This window comes from Phalaenopsis equestris, unplaced genomic scaffold (assembly GCF_001263595.1).
Source record: "Phalaenopsis equestris unplaced genomic scaffold, ASM126359v1 Scaffold000002, whole genome shotgun sequence".
In the NCBI taxonomy this organism is placed as follows: domain Eukaryota; kingdom Viridiplantae; phylum Streptophyta; class Magnoliopsida; order Asparagales; family Orchidaceae; genus Phalaenopsis; species Phalaenopsis equestris.
This window is the reverse complement of record NW_018164444.1, coordinates 27,290,699-27,312,729: the sequence shown is the minus strand read 5'-3', so window position 1 is coordinate 27,312,729 and position 22,031 is coordinate 27,290,699. Positions and strand designations below refer to the sequence as shown.

Here is a 22,031-nt window from a genome sequence, read left to right as displayed (position 1 = left end):
AGAAAATCTCTCTCAAACCCTAAACCTAAGGCTCGCAACAATAATCTCATGCATAACCCTAACCTTGGGCTATTAAGCTCTATTTATATCCAAATAATAATAATAAAAGACCAATTTACCCTTAAGCTAATAAAAGATAAAATTGCCCTAATGGCGATGCATAACAGCATAATGCATCAATTAGGCTGCGGCGTGTAGATTCTCCAATATATGACACATTTTTACAAACATCAAGAAAACCGATCCCAAACAAAATTATATTAGTGTACTGAGATGCTCTGCAAAGTCAACGCACATGATTGAATTGATTAACTAAACAGATCTGCCAGATTAAAAATAAAATGATATAGAAAAATATTCACAACCACAGCCTAGATAATTATTAAAGAAGCTGCTTAATCTGAGAAGTTTTAGACGTTTAATCTAGTAAAGGCACTGCACAATCTATGCGTACAGAACCTATTCATGATTCCTGGAATTTATAACAAAAGATTAGTAACATAAATTTTTTTTCGAAAGAAGCATACCAAATGGAGGTTTGTCGGGAAGCAAAGATTGTGTATTGATGACCTTCCAGGCAGTATCAATCAAAATATTAGCCAGCTTTCCAGTAAGTTGAGCACGCTCGCCACCCGAAGCATTACCCTGAAATAATATTCATTATCATACAATCAATTAGAAAAGTAGAACAAGTTTACATTGAAAACCAATTATACCAGTGTCCATCTGTGATATACTCCAGCATATATAGAGGCTCCACGAAACAACGAAAATGCAATATAAAACTTCCACTCAGAAACTGGCCAAGGTTTTCCCTGTACTAGGACATTTGAAATGAAATAAATAGTAATATCTAAATAATCAACAAGAAGGGTTAACATGTAGCTGAAAGGTAGTTGAGGATAGATTAATATAGGCAATGCTCACAGATGCAAAGCAGTACTCAGCAAGATACTCCGGGAGAGATGGGATGCCTTCAGGTCTCCCGGCAACTTCAAACCCTTCATATGGACCCACTTCAGATAGCTTTATATCAACTACAAAAGGCTGTAAAATAACATGCGTAATTACAGAGGAACAGAGCTCATAAATCACAAGTATTCTACGAAATCAAGTAAGCACGATGAAATACATTTTATAAGTATCACTGAGTCGATACAGGTTTTGATCATTAGGATGTGAAACCTATATATATTATAACAAGTTTATTGCCCTATAAAATGCACACAATCAAAAGTTAACAATAAGATTCATTAATACATAAGATCGGCAAGGACATGTAATTCGGATTATAGTAATGGTACAATTTGAAGATAAGATAATCATAAATAGATTTAGGTGGTTTGATTAAGAATGAAAATTGTGGATCAAGATAGAAGTTGGAAAATGATTGGGCGAAAAAATTTAACACCTCAAGTCGCGCAAATAGGAGGTAAGCAGAAGGATTCACGGGTGATGCAGGAGCGTCTGTTAAAGCCACGGAATCTCCGATCCGGCGACTCCTTAACACTAAACTCTGACGATCCTACGGATTCTGCAATCACAGGGAGCTGAACCACACGATTCCAGCCTGATTTTCAATTTCATCCAAAATTTTCTTCATTTTTTCTGATTTATTTCCTTTTTGTTATTTCTCTATTGTGAGGCTACTTATAGGTTTGTTTTCTATTTTTGGAAGACTTTTATTTTGTTTTGAGTATAATGAGATTATGTATGATTTCATACTTTATGGGTGTTGTATCCTCTTACTTTTGCAAGTGGTGTGTTTATATCTTACTCAGGAAGAAGTGGAGAACCTCATCCCGCTCGAATTTAATCGTTTCAGAGCTCGCTTCACGGTTTTCAACCGAGATAGCCCGTGAATGATGCTCATCCCCGTCGAAACAACATTAAACTTGTATATTATCATTCACTTGCCATCCCACAATGGTCTCCCTGCTAAATCTCCTTTCTAAACGCTTTCTAGGAGCTCTATAACTGTATCATCTAGTATCAGAGCCCTGTAAATCCTAAGTAAGATTTTTTAAAGTTTTAACTTTCTTGTCGCAATCTAAAATTCCAAAAAAAAAAAATACACCATACCCAAATCATTCATATTGCAATTCTCAGCCCCAACCTTAAATTTTCAAAATTCATCATTCTTACCTTAACAAAAATCCGCCCCAACACCTACCACCAAAACCCTAAACTTTGACCAACCATTTATCTACAACCCTACACCTATCAAAACCTTGCTGCCAAGAAGAAATCTACAAAAAGATGTCGATGAGCATACTATAAAGAATATACAGCGAGAAATCTTTCAATTATAACAAAAAAGTGATGTCTTTGTGATGAGATAATCTGGCAATGTCACCCACAATCGTAACATTGAAATGTCAAATCAACGTAAGAAAGAGAATATCCTACATCAAGAAGTTTCTAGTGGCAAAGAATCAATATCCCAACAATTTCACATGGAATATCAGAGAAAAGGCTAATATCTTGAAGTAAATCTAATTTGCCAAATTTTGACAGTCATATGAATCCAAATGAGTTTATTAAGTGGCTTCAAACAATGGAACAAATATTTTAGTATAAAAATATTTCTCAGGTGAAGATAATTAAGTTGACAGCCATCAAGCTCAGAAAGAACATTTCATTGCGATCAGAGAATCTGATACATATTCAAAAGTGGAGAAAAAATTAAAATCATAACTTGGTCTTAAGATGAAAATGGCGATGCATCGCAAGTGCCTACCAGTACATTACAAATATTAAATTTTTAAGAATTCACCAATTCACCATTTACAGTAACAAGATCTATCAATAGATGAGTACACAACTGAGTTCGAGCAGCTTATGTTGAAGTGTGAGCTAGTGAAGCCAGAGGAGAACACCATAACTCAAAAACTGAGAAGATTGAAATTGTCCATTGGCAATGTGGCACAATTACAACCTTTTTGAGCATTAAAGAATGTTCACACTCTACCTCTGAAGGTGGAGAGACAACAAAACAGCATCAAATCCACACCACCCTTCAAAAAAGGTTCAACCAAAGGATCAAGCATCAAGAGTACACAGTGGACCATCCCAACCTACCCGACAAGAGAAAAAAATAGTTCAGAGTGGAGAAAAATTTAAGACATCTAGCACTCCCAAATTTGTCCTAGTAAAAAAGTGCCTCGAGTGCCACACATTTTTGCACATTGCATCTGATTGTCCAAACATGAGGGTGATCTCTTTCACTGAGCAATGAGCAACTGAAGAAATTGACAGAGACAGAAGAGAGTGAAAACGATAAGGACGCAAAGGAGGAACAATAGTTATCAATTAATGAGAGAAATGCTAGTGATTCAATCTAAGCCCATGAGAGAGACTCCAACAGGATTAACATTAGTCGTCCTAGAAGATAACAAGTCAGATCAAGCAATACCAAAAAAGGTAGCACTTATTGAAGGAGTTGTCAGATGTCTTGTCTGGCAGTTTGCCTCCTGAGTGCCTACTACTGAAAAAGATTCAACGTGTCATAAACCTCATTCTAGGATTTATTAAGTCAATCCAAATTGCCTATGGGATGTGATCAGTCAAGTATGATAATTCGCAAAAACATGTTACACATGTTATGCTTTGAGTCTTGGTTCATGAGAATAAAAGCCCAGATGTTGCCCAGCTCTGCTGCCAAAGAATAATGATTATTTATTCTATCAGGACATACTTTGGAATGAGTATGTGTTTTAGAGTTGCAAGAATTGGACGTGAGCATATATTTTATAGTGGATTGCCTTAGAAATAGCAATACGATGATTTTGTTATGGTGATGATAGATCAATTCCAGAAGCCTACAGAGAAGAGTCTCACCTAGTCGGGGAAAATGATGCAGGATCATCTGCTAAAATCATGGGATCTCCGATCATGTGACTTCCGATCGCAGAAATCATGCGATCCTATGAATTTTGTAATCACAGGGAGCTAAACCGCATGATTTCAATTCAATTTTCGATTTCATCCCAAATTTGCTTCCTTTTTCTAATTTCTTTCCGATTTTCTTATTTATAATTAGATATTTTCTATTATTAAACTTTCTAGGATTTTTTTTAGGCTTGGAAAGATTTTTGCTTTTTTTATTTTTATAAATATAGAGAGTATAATATCTGATTTCTGCTTTAGGAGATTTGTAGCTTCTTACTTTTGCAAATGTTGTGTATGTAACTAACTCAGGAACAAGGGGTGAACCTCCTCACCACTCGTACATAATTGTTTTGGAGCTTGCCTTGCTTTCTTTAGTCGGGACAGCCATGGATGGAAACGTCGTTGAACTTGCATATTATCATTCCCTTATCATTCCACAACTATCTTCAGGATAATCTCCTTAAACCATCATGACGCAGCCCAGGAGCTCAGAATTATCAATGCATGAACTAATGATCGGACGAAGAAAAACTATCTAACAGCTTTATTTTATAAATAAAATGATCCAAAACACAAAAAAGTCAATCCATTTCATAACACTTTAATTTACAATAATTTATTTGTATTTAATTTTTACAATTGACAGAACATAAAAACTAAAGTGTAATACGTATCATTTTAAGCTCCTCAACTTCTATATATATACTTTCTAGAATTCATCTAATAGCTAATTTTTATATAAAAATGTTAGCAATTGAAAGTGCAAGTTAAACTACTCAGCGAATAAATATTTTAAGTTAAAATAATTCTTACTTTAACATATTTTTGTAAAAATATTGTAAATGATAAAATGACTGTGAGCAGTAAAAATAAATAATAAAGAAAATAATTTTTCATTTACTTTCATTTATTTCTGTTACATTTGTCATTATTGTGAGTCATTGTCAAAATATATACTTTTAAAAATATATGTTGAACATTTTCCAACGTACTAAAAAGATAGGCAACTATTTTCATTTTTATTTCATTTAACGTGCATGTGTGCATTTCATTTTCCTGTTTGTATTATCCAAGGGTGACTCACATGCATGCATATATCGTTTTTTTTTTTTTAATTTCTTGTATTTAATATAAAAAAGAATTAACTTTTGCATTTTAAAAAAAATATTGAAAACAATAAAAATAAGTGTAATCGCTTTCATAAATAAATAGAACTATTATAAAATAAAAACATATTTACCCGCTTATACAGTTATTTTATGTCTTTGGTGCACCTATAATAATCATTAAGCCCGTATTAGCCTCCAATAATTTTGTTTTCTTTTATTTGAGTTTCAACCTAAATACATAGACATCTTCATATATCTTTTATCAAATTAAATCACTAATTTATGTGGTTTTCCTACAATACATGCAATATGTTTGTAATTATAGAAACATAATTAAGCTTCTATACTTAGGGTTTAGTGTTCTTAGAATTTTAGTTAAATTTAACACTAATTGATTAGGAAAATAACATTTAAATATTAAAATCAATCTTCATACCTAAATTATTCCTCGTAGCAAAGTTGTTTTTACTAATTTGGTCTCCTCATCAAAATCCTAAAGATTTAGGAATTAAATATTAGATTTTCTAAAATTAATGAATTAATTATGAATTAATATTTCATAAATTAAATTTCATATTAGTGAAGATCGCAACTCTTCCCACTCCTCATTGCCTTGCCTTATTTTTGCAAATTGGGCATGTAGGGGCTTAGTTGAGCTCTCGATCAAGTTTCTCACATGTAGGGAAACACCTGCGAGCTTTTAGAGCTCTGTCGAGCTCTCATGGATGCGAAAAAAGACATATGAGGCCTTCCTACTTCTCTCATGCTCGATTAGGTTACAAGAAGTTGCACTCTTTCTTCTATCTAGCACAGGAAAAGAACGCAAGAGGAAGGCTTGCTCAAGCATTCAGGTGTTTGATCGAACATCTCTTGCACGAAGGAACACTTTCAGCATTCCGCTCGAGCACCTGCACACAAGGTTCATTTAGAAATGGAGGAACAAAGCATCCCTCGAGAGTGGAAATTATCTCACTCTCGCGGTATTGGAATTTCCCGCACTCCACTCTCGTTCTTCTTCGCTTTCTTTTTCCTCTTTCCTTTATTCTTCTTCTTCTCCTCCTTTCTTCTACTAATTCTTATGTTGCTTCTTCTTCCACTTTCTTGCTTTATGTTTCTTGTTGTATCATTCTCTCTAACTCCCTCTCGCTTTCTCTCGATCGCTGGTTTGAATGAGGAGAAATGAAGGGATAAAACCTCGCATAAGCTTTTCCATGATCGGTGGTAGATATAAAATTAGAACTTGATTAGTACATAAACACATTCTAGGAGTCATTGAATGGCAGCATAAAGTCAACCCAAAAATAGTGGTATGAGGCTAGTGAAAAGGCATGCTTCTCATCATGGTCTCTTAAATTGCATAAAGTTCTTTGAAAACAAATGTAAATCAAACTAATCACAAAACTTTAATAAACTAAAGAGAAAGTGAAAGAAAATTCTTCATGATCAAATATTTCAAGTGATTAATTTTATGTTTATCTCAATGAATAACAATGAAATTACACCATAATTTCACCTACATACCGAGTAATTAGAAAGAGATGCAAAATGGACAAAAGAGGAGCCAATTGCAAAGAACCAGCAATGGTGGAAGGTTGAAGCAAATAAGAGACAATAATTGTCATGACCCAACCAAGAATTTCCAAGATAGAAACAAACGACCAGGCTCAAGGCAATGTGCCCAAATTCATGTCTTCCAAAATATTTTTGAGTGGGAAATGTAGTAGTTGTGCTACTCTTCTCGGGCTTCTTCTCACATGAGGTGGCTCTGTCCTTATCCGAACTAGTTTTTCAACTCCCTGAGGCATGCTCCTACTTATGTATCCAAATACGAGTGGTTTCCTAAATAGTAGTGATTGTCTGTTCTATTTCTATTGTCTCTCCACCTTCAGAGCTAACATCTGGACATCTCTCAGTGACCAATAAGGTTGAAATTGCACAACATTGTTGATAGCGGCTTCAAGCCCCCTAGATAACGGACTATGGCATATTCCTCTAGCTCAACCAACTCACACTTCATTTAGAACTCGTCAAACCATGTCGTGAACTCTTCCACTGATAGGACTCTCTATTATAAATAGTGGAGTTTCAAAAACATATCCTGGCAGTAATTATGAGATAGATATTTTCTCTGCATTTCCTTCCTCATCTTCTCTCACTTGGTAATCTTGTCAGTGTCTTCTCTCTTTCTCTACCTCTACAAATTTTCCCACCACAAGAGGCACTCTTCTTCAATTTGATGACTGCTAGTTTTATCCGTTTATCCTTTGACACTTATACTCGGGATTCACTCAACAAATTACAACCAGTCAATAAATCTGTATGGATCCATTCCTCCTTCAAACTCCGGTAAATCCACTTTAATGTCAAAATCCATGTGTCCTCCATATGTGGCCTCCTCTCTCTCGGCCTCCTCTGATACTAAATTTCGAAGCATCAGAGTATGTATTCCTCATCACTGACGTCTTCCCTGTGAAACGGATTCAGATCTTCGTCCATTTCTTCCCTTCGACTCTCTAGATCATGATTGAGGAAAAGCTCCACCTGGGTTCCATTGTCAATCTCCGCAAGCCTTTGTTGAAGCTGACGGATTCTCATTGTATCTCATCTCGGGTAGGTTTCAAAATGTATCTCGTTGCTGGCATAAGTAGGGTAGGGGTGTCAATTCGGGTCATCGAGTCAGGTTCGGGTTCGACCTAAAAATGACCTGACCCTAATTGGGTCAAATCGAACCCGGCTAGAATAATAAACGGGTCAAAAACTAAGACCCGAACCCCGACCGAATTCGAGCTTAACCCGCTAACACGAACCCGACCAGAATTTTCATGTTTATTTGGGTCATGTTTGGGTTTTCGGTTTCAACCCGACCCGAATAATAAACGAATCGATGCTCTAATCTGAACCCGTCGAAAAATATTTTAGTCAACCCTAACCCGAATTTTTCGAGTGGTGTTGGCATGTTGGGTCAATTTTTTGACACCCCTAAGTTAGGGTTTGGGGATTGAAAAAAGTCGTAGAGGATAGAAAAAAAAAATTTTTTTGATGGGGGTGGGAGTCTAAGGTGGATGCTAGGAAACCCTGGGATAGGACTAATGTTAGGCTAGCTCTGATAGCAAGTGATACCAAAGTTAAGCCCCAACGACAATCGGAAAATAGGTCTTCCTGTTGAATTCAAAAGGGTTGCAAGCAAAAACTCTTAAAAACAGTAACAAAACGGCACGACACGAGAGTGACACCCTAGAGGATGAAAGTGGTGGTTGCGTGTTGCAGTGGTAGAATCGAGGAGTTGTAGTTGAGGGGATAGGGCTAGCGGTAGCAAGATGGATGTAGGTGTGCGGTTGGACAGCAATTAAGGCTGTGAGGGAGGTGCAGCAACAGGTCTGGAGGAAAAAGGGAGGGCGGCAGCAGCTGCTATGGTGCGCAGGTGGGGTGTCAGCAAGCAGGAGAGGGATGCAGGAAAGCTGGCAGCAAGCAAGTGGGTGTCAAAAGGATGGCAGCTAGCAAGTGGGTGGAAGAAGTGAGGATATATCTGGAGATAGTCATCACCTCGGAGCAAGATACAGCCAAAGCATCACCTGTCTTTGGATACATCCCTAGAAGGGAGAACTTGAGACGCCGACGACTGTCCCTACAGAAAACTCAACAAAAAACTGAATCCTAAAACAAGAAAACACACATAAATACTAGTAAATAGTTAGGAGAGGTGAAACCCCTTCCTATTTGGGCGGCGGCCCTCTTTCTTAGGGCCGGCCAGCCCTAATTTCCACCCTAGCTGAACCCCAGCTAAACCGGTCCAGTTCAGCCAGGAAAGCATCCAGAAAACTTCCACATACAATAGTAGAGAAAGATGGCGGTCAAATGAAAGTTTAAAATTATAAAAGAACTATCAAAGTGATAGCAAGCAGAAAGAGCAAAACACAAATGAGAGAGCTAGCAAAATATTGAAAAGGAAGCAAAGTTAAAATGTGGTCCAACAATAAAGTGTTCTGGCTTTAAACTTAACATGCAGCGTCCATTCACACCCTTACCATTAAACAAAGTTCATTCACAACACAATGCTACAGAATTGCCCAAAAAAATGACAATATTGCTTTGTCCCATAAGATGAATTTAGCCAACAAAATAACTCTGATCTTGAAGTAATGAATAACGACATGTATTAATAGAAGCTCAAATCATTTGATAAAGTTGTCCACATGAGGCCCATGCTTATTGAAAAAGCAGATGTGTCTTTAACTAAATGTCCATGGCTAAAATTATAGATAGATCGAAAAAAGCGGTCCAAAAGTAAAAGATCATCAAGAAAAAAAAGAAGCCATCAAATTATAAAGAAAAAAAATTTGAAATACAAAATAGGTGAATAGGAAAAAGAATGGTGCTTTAAAACCTTCAAAAATTTTAAGGTGCGACTAAAATGTGTGCGTGTATAAGAACCAACAAAGACAACCTTAAAATAAGAAAACATTGAAAGGACTAGATCATGAATAGAGGAAGAAGTTACCAAACTACTATATGCAACGTCACACATTTGGTTCCCTAATGTTGATAGTTCCCAATCAAGGATTCCAATTACACGACCCTGCAAAAAGAAATATCACAAAACGCAACCTGCAGATTAATAATTCTACCCTGGTGTATGTGTATATATGAATACATACATATATATATATATATATACATAGAGAGAGAGAGAGAGAAAGAGAGAGAGATACAACATGCAAAATAATACACGATAATAAGTTTTTTCTAAATCAATCTCCAAAGCAATAGTAAGTTTGAATTCCAATTGTGCCCCAACAAAATAAACAATCACAAAGTAAGAATACTAAGCTAGGTAAATGGTCAACAATTCATGAGAGCATAAAACAAATTGGATGAGATGTTGGAACATTGTAAAAATAAAACTCTCAATTGATTTGGTGCTTTGTTTAAGGAAAATAATACAAATCTGAATAGATTTAATTGATGTATAAAAATGACTATTTATCATCATCGTTTATTACAATAGTTTTATCAAAACTACTTGGAACTGGTTTTCTAAATTTCCATTTCCAATTCATTCCTAATGAGTAATAAGCACTCAAAAATGAATGGACAATTTCTAGCTGTATTGCATATGGCCTACTTCTTTCCTTCCAAGTTCTACTAAATTGACCAAGAGGTACAAATAAGGTATAAAAAAAAATTATTAATTAAAATTAAAAGAAGAAAACAAGATGGATGGATGATTATGTATATTCATCCTAATAGCATGCAATCTATCAGCATAAGATAAAACTTGTAGCAGAAAAAACCCAATACACTGGTTATCAAGTAAAACAATTATAAAATAGCCTTTTTTTCTACAATATATTGATTGGGCATTATATATGATAACTTAATTCTATTCATTAAAACAGAGAAAAAACTATGATTAATCTAGGCATATTTCAATATTGAAATACTAAATTACAAACCTCTGTAGGATGAAAGACTAGATTGTCAATACGAAAGTCCCCATGAACCAAACCGGTGGCAGCTGTTCTAGATGAATCTTCAAATGAATCTTCGAATGGTACATGATTCTTTAGCCAACTTGCCAATTCTAGCATGTTAGGATTCTGATAAGGTTTTCCTTCGCCAGTGGAAGAGAGATATTGCCTTTCCCACCTTTCTACCTAGAAAAAGATGCATTCAACTCAAACCATCAAAAGTGAACAAACGCAAATGCAAATATGATTTACAAAAATATGTCAGAAGCTAAATAAATTAGTCAAGAAAAAAACAAGTATCTCCTAAACATCGAAACATGAATAATAATTCTCAAAAATGAAAATCCAATATTCAAGTAACTCAATGCAGATACGATGTTAAATTCAAACAAAAGTTAGCAATCATCTATAATCAAACTGTTGCACGCCCAAACATAGCATATATGTGTTGACCTCATTTTTAGTGAGGTCTTAATTTCCTACTCCCAGAACCCAAAATCTAGCCTTAAGAGTCCCTAGTTGACCGTCCTAGTGGATTAATAATTGAGCCCACCTCCCGTAGAGCTTCGAGCCACTTCTTGACTCATTTTTGTGAAGAACTCGCATGAGTGGTTTCAAGCACTCAACTTCTAGTTGCAATTGCTAAGAACCAACATGTAGAGGGCATGTAGAGGGCCCGAAAATGAGTCAAACGACCTTAAGTAAACCCTTTGTGACTCGAATACTCGCGAACGCCGCAATTCACGCACTCATTGCACCACATTGCACCACACAACGACTTTGACTTGATTTGACTTGCCCACCGGTGAATTTGTCCGGACGACCCCGGATGACGAAATGGACCACACTGACGCGTCCGGAACTTCAACTTTAGCTAGGAAGGACACTTGTATTGCTATGGTTACGCGCGCGCACAAATGGCACAGAAATTGATGCAATTTTTTAGCAGGCGTGGGCCCGGGCTCAACCCAGGTTCATTTCGAGTTTGACTTGGGCTGGATATGGGCTAAGCCCGGGCTAATTACTTCAACCCACAAATTTCAAATATATCATTAATTCCACAATAATCTGATATAATGAAGGATTAATTCTTTTTCAATTAAGCCTCCTCTGCTCAATGAAGGTATTCAATTCCCCGCCAATGCTTTCAAGTAACGGCTCCTCAAGTCTTTGGCTATACAAATTAGCCCCATATCTTCCAAGAGGGGACTCTTCATTTGACATCCTCCGCTCGCTCCCGTTCCCGTCTACTTCCTCTCTCGTGCGACCCAAGACTTCCTCCTCGCGTCTTCTCTCTGTGACGAAGACTCTCCCGTTCGACTCCTCCTTCTTCCTCACTGCACTGCATCCAACGTCTCCTGCCGCCGAGCAGACCAAACCGCTCGTCTCCTTCTCACGATCGAAGCTCCCGCGCATCTCTTCCTCCACCAATCGGAGCTCCAGGAGGCCTCGCTCGACTCCCCCCACCGATCGAAACTCCTGCTCGCCTCCCTCACTTGCCTACTTCTCCTTATTATTCTGAAGCCTACTCCTCTGCTCGATCGAAGGAGCCCCTCTCCAGCTCGCGATCGAGGCATCTAAGCTCGCCCTCTCCTCTCGCGTTCAACCGCGTTCGACCGAGGACCCCTGTTCGGCTTCTTCCGCTTGAGTTCACCTCGCTGCACCGAAGTCCTAACCCTAGAAGCTGCTCTTCCTCCTCGCTCGCGCCCCCTGATTATTCTAAAGTCCTCTTTCTCTTCCTCTCTATTCGTCAGGCATTTGGAGGTAAGTTTTACTATTCTATCACAAGACTTTCGGTTTCATCGTAACTGTTTGGATGAGACATGAGATCCAAATTCCTATGTTTTAGTGAAATGTGAAATTCGAGCTTCTCCGTATTAAGGGTTGGCCCCGTTTTAGCTATATTAAAAGGGGAGGTTTTGTAGCATACAGAGATTACATGACGTGCAAGTAGAAATTTCTGTTATCAAAATGCTTAGTGGATAATCATATATTTGATTAGTTGTGAAAGCACTATCATGGCATATACACTCTTGACCGTGTTACGACGGAGTTTTTTTTTTTATGTTCTCATTGACTTGTTAAAAGACGAGGTTAGGAACTTTGAATCGTCATGGATTATTTTATATTCTTGATTAAATGCTCTAAAAGCTTGATTTTTTTTTCTTATGTTCATGAATAGAGTCTGAAGCTTTTTATACACTCATGTCCATGATCTGACAATCTCATCTGTTTTCATTTAACAAAGCATGAATTGTCTTTCTTTTTATATATTGAAAAGTCTGAAACTCACACGGTTCGACTTGATGCAAATCTGAAATATATTTGATTTGGCTTTATGTGAACTGAGAATACATTTCATTCGATTTATGCAAATCTGAAATATATTTGATTTGGCTTTATGTGAACTGAGAATACATTCTATTCAATTTATGCAAATCTGAAATATATTTTGGCTTGGTTTTATGTGAATACAGAATTCATCCCATTCGATTGATGCAAATCTGAAATATGTTTGGCTTGATTTTATGTGAATTGGGAAAACAGTCCATTTGATTTATGCAAACCTGAAATATATTTGGATTGGCTTTATGAGGAATTTGAAAAATTCAGATGCATACCATACAATGCTTATATTTTTTGCATGCCCAGAACTTAAACCTTACATCTACACCACCCAAATCCTTAATTTTACAAAATAAGTACCTTTGTTTTTTTAACATGAAGGACATCTTTTCATGTTTAGAATTCATTCACTTCTTTGGGACTGCTTTATTCGCTGTTTTGGAGAGGGATTTGAGGAATTTAATTTTTTTTTTTTGGACCGTTTCAAGGAGTTTTGCTTTGTTATTTGGAGAGTTAAAAGTAATGAAAGTATTTGAAATTCGTTGGAAAGTATTAGAAAATTACTAAGAGTGTTGTCCAAAGCTTTAAAGTGTTGTTTGGTGATGAACAAGTACTGTTCAGTGATAAAAAATTGTTGTAGGTACCTTACAAGCTCTGCAAATTACAGTTTGGAAAACTTAAAAGTGCTGTAAGATGTTGTTTAGGACTTTTTTGGAATGAGAAATGACTGTATAAGTATTGTTTGGAGTCGTTGATCGCTATAGAAGGCTGTAGGAAGGGTCTAAGTTGCTGTTTGGAGTCGCCGATCGCTGTAGGAAACTTAGAATTAACATTTGGGTGTTGTAGGAAACTTGGAATTAAAGTTTGGGTGTTGTAGGAAGCTTGGAATTAATGTTTGGGTGCTGAAATTGTAGATTGGGTTGCTGTAGGTAGCTTACAAGTGCTGTAAATTACTATTTGGAGGTGTTAAAACTGCTGTGAGAGCTTTTCTGCTGTGAGAGCTTTTGGGAAACTGCTGTGAGAGCTTTTGGGATGTGAGAGCTATTTGGTATTATTTGGGACACAATTAAGTATTATTTGGGGCATTTTGTGTGCTAATTTTGACATGGTTTTAACACCGTTTGGGCACCATTTTGGCACTGTTTCGGAGCTGATTTTGAGAGTTTGTTTTGGGGTTGGATTTTGATAACTCTATTTACTGTTTTGAGGCCAAATTTGGAGAGCTTTATTTATTGTTTTGTGTTTCACTTAATTATCATTTAAACATTTTTTTTAGGTCGATTCACTTTTTTTTCCCCCATTCGGCTTTACTAGTTTTGGAGGTGGGTCGGCCTCCTTCTTTCGTTTCATTTTTTTTTAATGCTTAAGTCAAAAAAATGGAATTTTTTTATTTAATTACTTGCAAGACACTTAGAAATATTTGAGGATTAGTTGGAAACACTTAATTGGGGGTAGAACACTTTAAATCATTTTAGGCACAAGCTAAAGTGTAGATTTCCTCAATTTTAGGAGCACGCCCTAGGCGAGAGTCTATCCATCTAATTCTTAGCATAGGCTTCCTAGATTTTAGGAGCACACCCTAGGTGAGAGTCCATCCACCTAATTCTCAGCATAGGCTTCCTAGATTTAAGGAGCACACCCTAGATGAAAGTTCATCCATCTAATTCTCATAATAGGTTTTTTAGATTTTAAGAGCACACCCTAGGTGAGAGTCCTACCTAATTCTCAGCATAGACTTCCTAGATTTTAGGAGCACACTCTAGGTGAGCGTTAATCCACCTAATTTTCGAATAAATAACGAAACTTAACACTTGACCCTGATTCATAAACTGATTAAGACGTCAGACATGAAAATGCACCGAGACGTAGTTCATGTTTCTTTAATTAAATCAACAGTGAAATTCCCCCACAATGACTCACAATGACTTAACCTACAATAAAACTCAGTGCATCAGAATTTGAGCTCGGATATTACGCTCAAATTCTCCTGACAATTGGGGAAATTTGTTAACACCACATATAGATCATCGGACTAGGATAAGTCTGACTAAGATAAGTCTAGTCTAGAGTCTAGGTGGAGAGGGCGATGACGACATTGCTTATGTGTGTTTATACGAGGGATACAAAATGGGATTATTAGAAAAGTATTTCCTACCTCAAGGATCTTCAATAAGGGAGAGAAAAGAATCAATGATACTATTCGTCGATTCTTGATGGGATCGTTGCCCCCGACACTCTTAGGTTGTCAGTAGTTCTAGCACGATTAGAGTGACTAGTCTGTGGACTAGAGTGACTAGTCTGCGGATTACACGACTTTATAAAATATTTACAAAAATAAAACAAAAATCTCTTTTGCATGTTAAAAAAGAACTCTGCATAAAAAAAACTTAAACAACAGCTTTTGCATAAAAACCAAAGAATTTTTATGCGAAAATTTATAAAGGTCCATGGCTAATCATTCGGATTGAGGTTAAGAACTGTCTTCTATAGATTTTCGGGTTGGTAACTCTTGTTCAAGATCGAGAAGCACACAGTCCAGTTCTGAGCCCCCACTTTTACCAATGTCTTACACTCAGTCCTGGTCTTTCATACGTGGCTAAGGCATGTAAGGGTTTCTTTTGCTCGTGATTTTTATGACTCATTTTTCTGACTTTCGTGTTGGGTTTTCTCGTCTTGTTTATTTTCTTGCAAGTTTATTTAAATCTGCTGCAAATCATATTATGCTCGCAACACTAATAACGCGACAGTAACAGATGCTCAAGTACGTTTTTACAGTTTATCTTACAGCATTTTAGTTTATTGCATTTTACTTTTCAAGTACCTCTTATTCACCTGCAATTTGTTTATTCTTTATGCAAAACCAAAATTGAAACAAAACAAAACCAATTTTTGATATCAAAACTGTGAAACATAAACCCCAATCTCAAGCACTTAAACCCTGGAGTCATCGCGACGACAACAAACTTGGAGCAACTTCGTGGGCAGCGCGACATGGAGTATGGAGCGGACTACAAGTTGAGGTGGTCATCATTCTACAACAGCAAAATGAGTCTACATCAACTAAATTTTTCTAGTTTAAACAACCCACAGGACTTCGAGGTAGCTCGCCCAGCACGACGTAATTCTTCACCCTCTTTTAGGCCCCTGCACAACCATGTTGTGCAGCGTAAGTCCTAATTCGCCTTAGGTTCCGAGGTTGTCGTCAAAAAATATGTAAAACTCTTATCTCTGCGGGTTATTTGCATAACCAGTTATTATGCAAGTGTAAGTCTCAAATAATAAAATTGACAGGATTGAACACTCAAATAACATCTTCTTTAAAACACAGCCACACAGTAGAATAGTCTGGAAAGTCACTGAGGTTTCTCCTCAGGATCTATGACATCTCCTACATGTTCCTTCTTTTGGACTACTGAAATAATTGTTCATATTTGAGTCACTCTCATTTGTCTTTCCACGTCCTACCGTGAAAACCTACACTTTAAAATTTTGAAGACTAGTACTTCTGATTATTATCCAGAGTTTTCTCAAGTGACCGCAGTCATTTGAGATGTAATTAACTATAGGGGTTTGCCTCTATAGGGGACTTGGAACCCAGGAAAAATAAACCTTATTTAATATTTGTATTAGATAGGGGAACTTGTCGGTCACACATAAAAGGTTCGCAGACCAAACGGATGTCACAAATCTCTTAGTTCGCAGGATTAGGTCTATCGCCGAGGTCTACACTTATATTTCGGGAAGGTGTAATATTCGCGGTATCGAACACGATTATGCAAACTATTGGACTGATGAGGTCCATTTGGTCTCCCTTTTTTCAAAAATTAAAACATACTACTTTCAAAACTAAAACTATATATCTATTATAATAAATTAAATCTCAAAAATTATTTTTATATTCATATTTTCAAATAATTGAAAAGTTGACCGACAAATTATGACGACTCCGCTGAGGACTAGTTCCTCTCTCCATTTTGATCAAGAGGATTTGTCTTCATATATCGGTAGTGTGTCCATACCCATCGTGGGCCAGACTGTTGTTCTTCCGTTGGCATATTGTGTTCATTTCTCTCTTGAGCCAGTATAGTCAACTCTTCTTGGATTTCAGGACCATCTATTTAATCATCCTTAAGCAGAGGAGTTCAGGAATCCCTAGGGTTTAGTGGGATGGACCCCCAATAGGTTAGGGTCGGAGAGAGTCCGATGTGGAACGAGTCTTTTCCAATTCTAGACCGGGTCCTGTACCTCGTGATCGTTTCATCTCTCTTCCGAGTTCAGCTTGTTCTTTTCACAAGTCACCTCAAATTTTACCTTTGAAACTTTCCTCGATAATATTAAAACTTCACAACCCAATGCCCAAAACAAACATTCACAGTTAAAGAATCAGACAAAATTTTGAACAAAAGACACAACATGACAACAACAAAATGAATTCAAGTCAAAATCAAAAATCACAGTTTCGAAAGAAACGCCCAGTTCATAAGACAATTTCGTCAACTTTTGTACTTTTAGCAAAGTTATTTTACCCAGAAAAGAAGCACAGTACTCTGACATTCAACAATTTTTCAACTGTCAGGAAAGATGTCGTCCCCTACGTTGACCTTCTTGTGCAACTTGCCTACCAGCAGGGATGCCCGCCAGGTGGGATCCAAGATTAAGTTTGGGTCTGGATTCGACGAGTTTGAAGTAGTACTCGGCAAGGCCCTTCATATGGGATCCAAGATTAAGTTTGGGTCTGAATTTGACCAGTTTGAAGTAGTACTCGGTAAGGCCCCGTTCGTCATAATGAAAGTCGTTGCCCCGGATCCAGATGTCCAGGAGCCGTCCACTAAATTCAACTTGAATTGTGGCCAAGACTTTCCTTCCCTCAAGAGGGCAAAGGTCGTTTCTGTTCCCATTAAGTCAGCTGCCCCTGTTACTACCAGAGCTACTCCCATTTCTGCAAAGACTTTTATTGTCACTCCCGTTGGGATTACTGTGGTTGCACCTGCTCCCCCATCAGTGTCTAAAGGAAAAGGAATTTTGTACGAAGAGAATCCGGTTCTTGCCATTGGCCCACCGCCATCTGTGTTTGAAATTGGTCTAGTTCGAAGTCCGGTCGACTTACCAATACTCAACGGAGGAACCGCAACCGTAAGATTCTGAAGGCTAAAAGGGCAGAAGCTTTGAAAACCGAAAATTTGCAGAATTGGGTCTATCACTGAGGTCTACACTTATTTTTTTGGAAGATGTAGTATTCACGGTATCGGACACGATTATGCAACCTATTGGACTGATGAAATCCATTTGGTCTCATTTTTTTCAAAAATTAAAACAGACAAAAAATAAGGGATTGTTTACATAAAAAGCATCTGAAACATTGTTGCTGACAAATCTAGCACTCCCTTTCATCCATTTTTCAAATTCTCACACAAATATCAAAACTCATGATAAACCCTCTACCTTTTTTTTTTTTTTAAATCAAATTCTCAAGGGTTTGATCGTGGAACGCGTAAATACATTGATTCGCTAGTTTGAAAATATCATATGAGTGCTAAATTGTTTAAATACCACTGTTTTGGATGCTATGTACGTAATTATCCTTAAAATTAATTGAATATTAGCATTTTCAAAATCATCCAGGCATTATAGAAAGTAGAAAACTGAAGATTCAGTTCATTTAGCTTTAATGAGTGCACTTACCTGTCTCCTGCAATAATTTTCCCTCCTACCAAATCTCCCAAGACCAATTGCATCCACATTAACGCTATGCAATGAAGCCAAAGCTTTGGCAGAAGCTTTATATATAGCCGTTCGAGTTTCTGGTGCCACTCCCTAACAAAAGAGATTAAAAAAGAAGATGCATAATTACTGTGCAACAGAAAAAAAAATTTAATAAAATAAAATACTATGGCACAGCTATAAGCTTCAGGCTTGAGCGTTCTTACTGGTAGCTTACTGTCCAAAAATATCCGACCTTCTAGGTACTCCATAATATAAAACGGCGTCCCAATTATGCTAGGATCATTGCACAAACAGAAAACTTTTGGAACTGGAACATCTGTATGATCACCCAAAGCTTTGAGGACCTGTTACATAAGAAAATCAGCACCTTAACCAAAAGAAAATGATCAAACATGGAGTAGACCGTTACGGAGAACAAAGAACGGAAAATCAAGGGGTATCAGTAACCGGATAACTCTTCCACTTCTAGCAGAACCCCACTCTTCAAAAAATCAAGAAATTTATTTGATAAAAAAGGCAGTATGTGCCAACAATGAGTTTTAGGAGTTTTACGTCGTAGATTCTAATCTTGTTCATCAAAAGTACAGTTGTGCATTTGTTTCTAAGTGGCGATCCAAGCAGAAAAAAAAATTTAAAACGAAAGAAAACAAAGTGTGGAGAGAGGGTTCAAAGAATTTAAAAAAAAAAACAGCTTCATATCTGTTTTGTAAGTAAAGAAAATTGAAAAATAAACGTAAATGATCAAACCAATTCATATTTGGCTAAATTGAAGCACGCATGGGAGGGCTGATAGAGGTTTTTAATATTATTCATCATCGAGTTCACTAAATATAACAAAAATGGTATGATGCGGGAGTTCGACGGATTTACGAATTTACTAAATCCAATTTTGCATTCAATTTGATCTCAAGCCCGGATTTATTAAATCCGGGAGTTCAGTAAATTTATGGATCGACTTACAGATTTATGGATTTTCCAAATCCTATTTAAGCCCTCGTGCACCGATCCCGAATTCCTTCTACTAGAAGTTCATGAAGGTAACTCGCAGCTAATTTGTGTATGGAGGGAAGAGAAAAATACCTGGAATTCCCTCTCTACCGCGTGGGCGGACTCGAGAAGCGCGCCGTGAGGCTTCTTCCTGAGAACATAGCGCTTGGAGGGCGGCGCTCCGGTGAAATCTCCGGTGGCCCGGGTAACTTCGAGGAGGAAGGTGGGGTTGGACTGGCCATGGCCAAACTGTGAGACGACAAGGCGGTTGGGAGCGCTGGGAAAGCCCTCCACATTGGCCGTGGCATAACGGAGAAGCGCCGCCTCGTCGAAACGGTGAGACGAAGCTACCCGGCTGTGGAGCTTCGAAGTCATCGTTGCCATGGCGGAAGAAAAGCTTGCGAGGGAAAGAAAGGAAAAATCTTTTGCACGGAATACTGCTAACACCAATTCTGAAAGAACTATTAAAACTTGCCTCTCAGTTGATCAGACTCAAACAAATAATTAAAAATTAAAAATCCACGAAGCTGACAGAATACTACACAAATATAATTAAGGATAAGAATACAATAAAGGTTTAGAGTTGACTTCTAGTAGAAGGAATTTATTGTATTTTACAAGTGATAAGTTGTTGCTTAGGGGCACCTTGACTAGGTCGGTGGAGCTTCATTAGCTTCGGACCGATGGGATCAGCTCGCTCGGCTAAGCACAGTTAATAAGGTTCAATCAACTAGCTAACCCAATTGACTATGTTCAATCCTTCGCAAGGAACTCTTGGAACTCTACTGATCGATTCAAAGGTGCTTCGTGAAGCCAGTTATCCACTGGAACGACTCTCTTATGGGATAGGTTTTTGCATCAGATCGGTCTCCCTTCCATTGGCAAGTGAGACGTCTTCCGGCTCATTTTTATGTGAATGGTTTTTATATGGATCGTTTGGTCACTTTTTAGTAAACCTTTGTAATTAGTTGGCTTTGGTTTGGTGGACTTGCACATCCAGCTTGATTGGTTCGACCTGGTGGGCTTGACTTGTCCGGCTTAATTGGTTTGGCCTAATGGGCCTCACAAGTTATTTCTAGACATCTTTTTTATGAATGTATTTTAGTTCCCATATTTTCTTACTTATTTAAAGTGAGAGTTGAAATAAGAATAAGATAATTTATTGCAAAAACAAGATCATGTTTAATTTTAATTAATGATTCAATAATTGAACCTCTTTGATTTTGGCTCCTTTGGTTCTTAAAAATACTGCACAATGGAACTCCTTCCCATTGCTCATTTACTCCACATCTTTTCTTGTTTGTGTTGATCAGCTTTCATTTTCTTAGCATTGTAATGGACAAGTACTTGAAGTCACAAGCTGATATTTCCACCAAGGACACAATCTGCTTTGCCTTTGGGAAACTGAAAGGAAGGGACCGGTCGAAGTGAACCTGGGTTGGACCTGAATTGATCTTTTTTGGACTTGGATTGACCGAGTTAGACATAGATTAGACCTAGGTTAACCTAAGATGAACCTGGGTTGAACCTAGGTTGAATCGGGTTGACCTGGGTGGACCTAGGTTAGCATATATCTGACCGGATTAACATATATCAAACTGGGTTGAGCTGGTTTGAGCTGGGTCAAACCTATGCTAGCTTGGGTTGGACCAGAGTTGGACATGGGTGACTTGGGTTAAACCTAGGTTGAACTAGATTAGACTAAGGTTGGACCTGGGTTCACCTGGGTTAGACTTAAGTCGGATTTAAGTTGACCTAGGTCACACCTGAGACAGTTCGGGTCAACCTAGGTCGGACCCAAGCCTAAGCCTAATCCAAGTCTATTGATTTGGTTTTATTCAAACTTAAATTATTCAAATAAACTTAAGCCAAAGCTAACTTAAATGAAATAGAGAAGATAAAGAGGTTTACCGCTGAGGAGGCGGGACGCAGTGGCTCCTCGAAGGAGGAGGAGGAGGCTCAGACTCTTCTTCTTCCTGCGTGGTATTCTCTGTGTCAAAGACAATGACCAAGTGTGTGAAGGCTTATCAGTGCTCAATATTCTCGAAGGCAATGGAGAGGTCCTATTTATATGCTTCAAAACCCATGTCAGCAGCCCCAGTGATTGTCGGCGGTCGCAATTATTCTGATGGTTTGAGCTCCCACAGATCGTCGCTGACAAACCATCACATACATTCATTACAAGATCTAATGGTGAACGCCAAGGATCGCTAACATGGCTTGAGGGCATGCACATGCCAACATTGAGCATGACCATGCCTAGAAATTTTTGGGCCTGTCCAGGCTGATGTGATGTCAGATCCTCTTGTGAGATATATTGCCTCAAACTAGTTTCTAATCATTTTGTTATAATTTGAGCATTATTTTTGAAAAAGAAGTATTTTTTGCCTTATTTCTTGTGTTGATTTGATCCTATTGATAGATTATTATAAAAAATAATTATTTTTCATTTTTACCCTTGTGCGATGGTTAAGCTTTAAATGTTTTCCTATATATATATATATAT

General features: G+C 37.5%; 1 protein-coding gene across 1 annotated transcript in view; it reads right to left on the bottom strand.

Moving 5' to 3' along the window:
• Nucleotides 1-19,991, bottom strand: part of LOC110023661 (probable acyl-CoA dehydrogenase IBR3) — a 44,782-nt gene extending 24,791 nt beyond the window's left edge. The window contains exons 1-8 of the mRNA XM_020723181.1: nt 19,619-19,991; nt 18,742-18,882; nt 18,497-18,628; nt 10,454-10,654; nt 9,499-9,576; nt 928-1,047; nt 717-815; nt 528-645 (exon numbers count right to left, since the gene is read on the bottom strand). Coding sequence (XP_020578840.1) covers nt 528-645; nt 717-815; nt 928-1,047; nt 9,499-9,576; nt 10,454-10,654; nt 18,497-18,628; nt 18,742-18,882; nt 19,619-19,909 — 1,180 coding nt within the window. The 5' untranslated portion in view covers nt 19,910-19,991. The remainder of the gene's footprint in view (nt 1-527; nt 646-716; nt 816-927; nt 1,048-9,498; nt 9,577-10,453; nt 10,655-18,496; nt 18,629-18,741; nt 18,883-19,618) is intronic.
• Between the last annotated feature and the right edge of the window lie 2,040 nt (nt 19,992-22,031).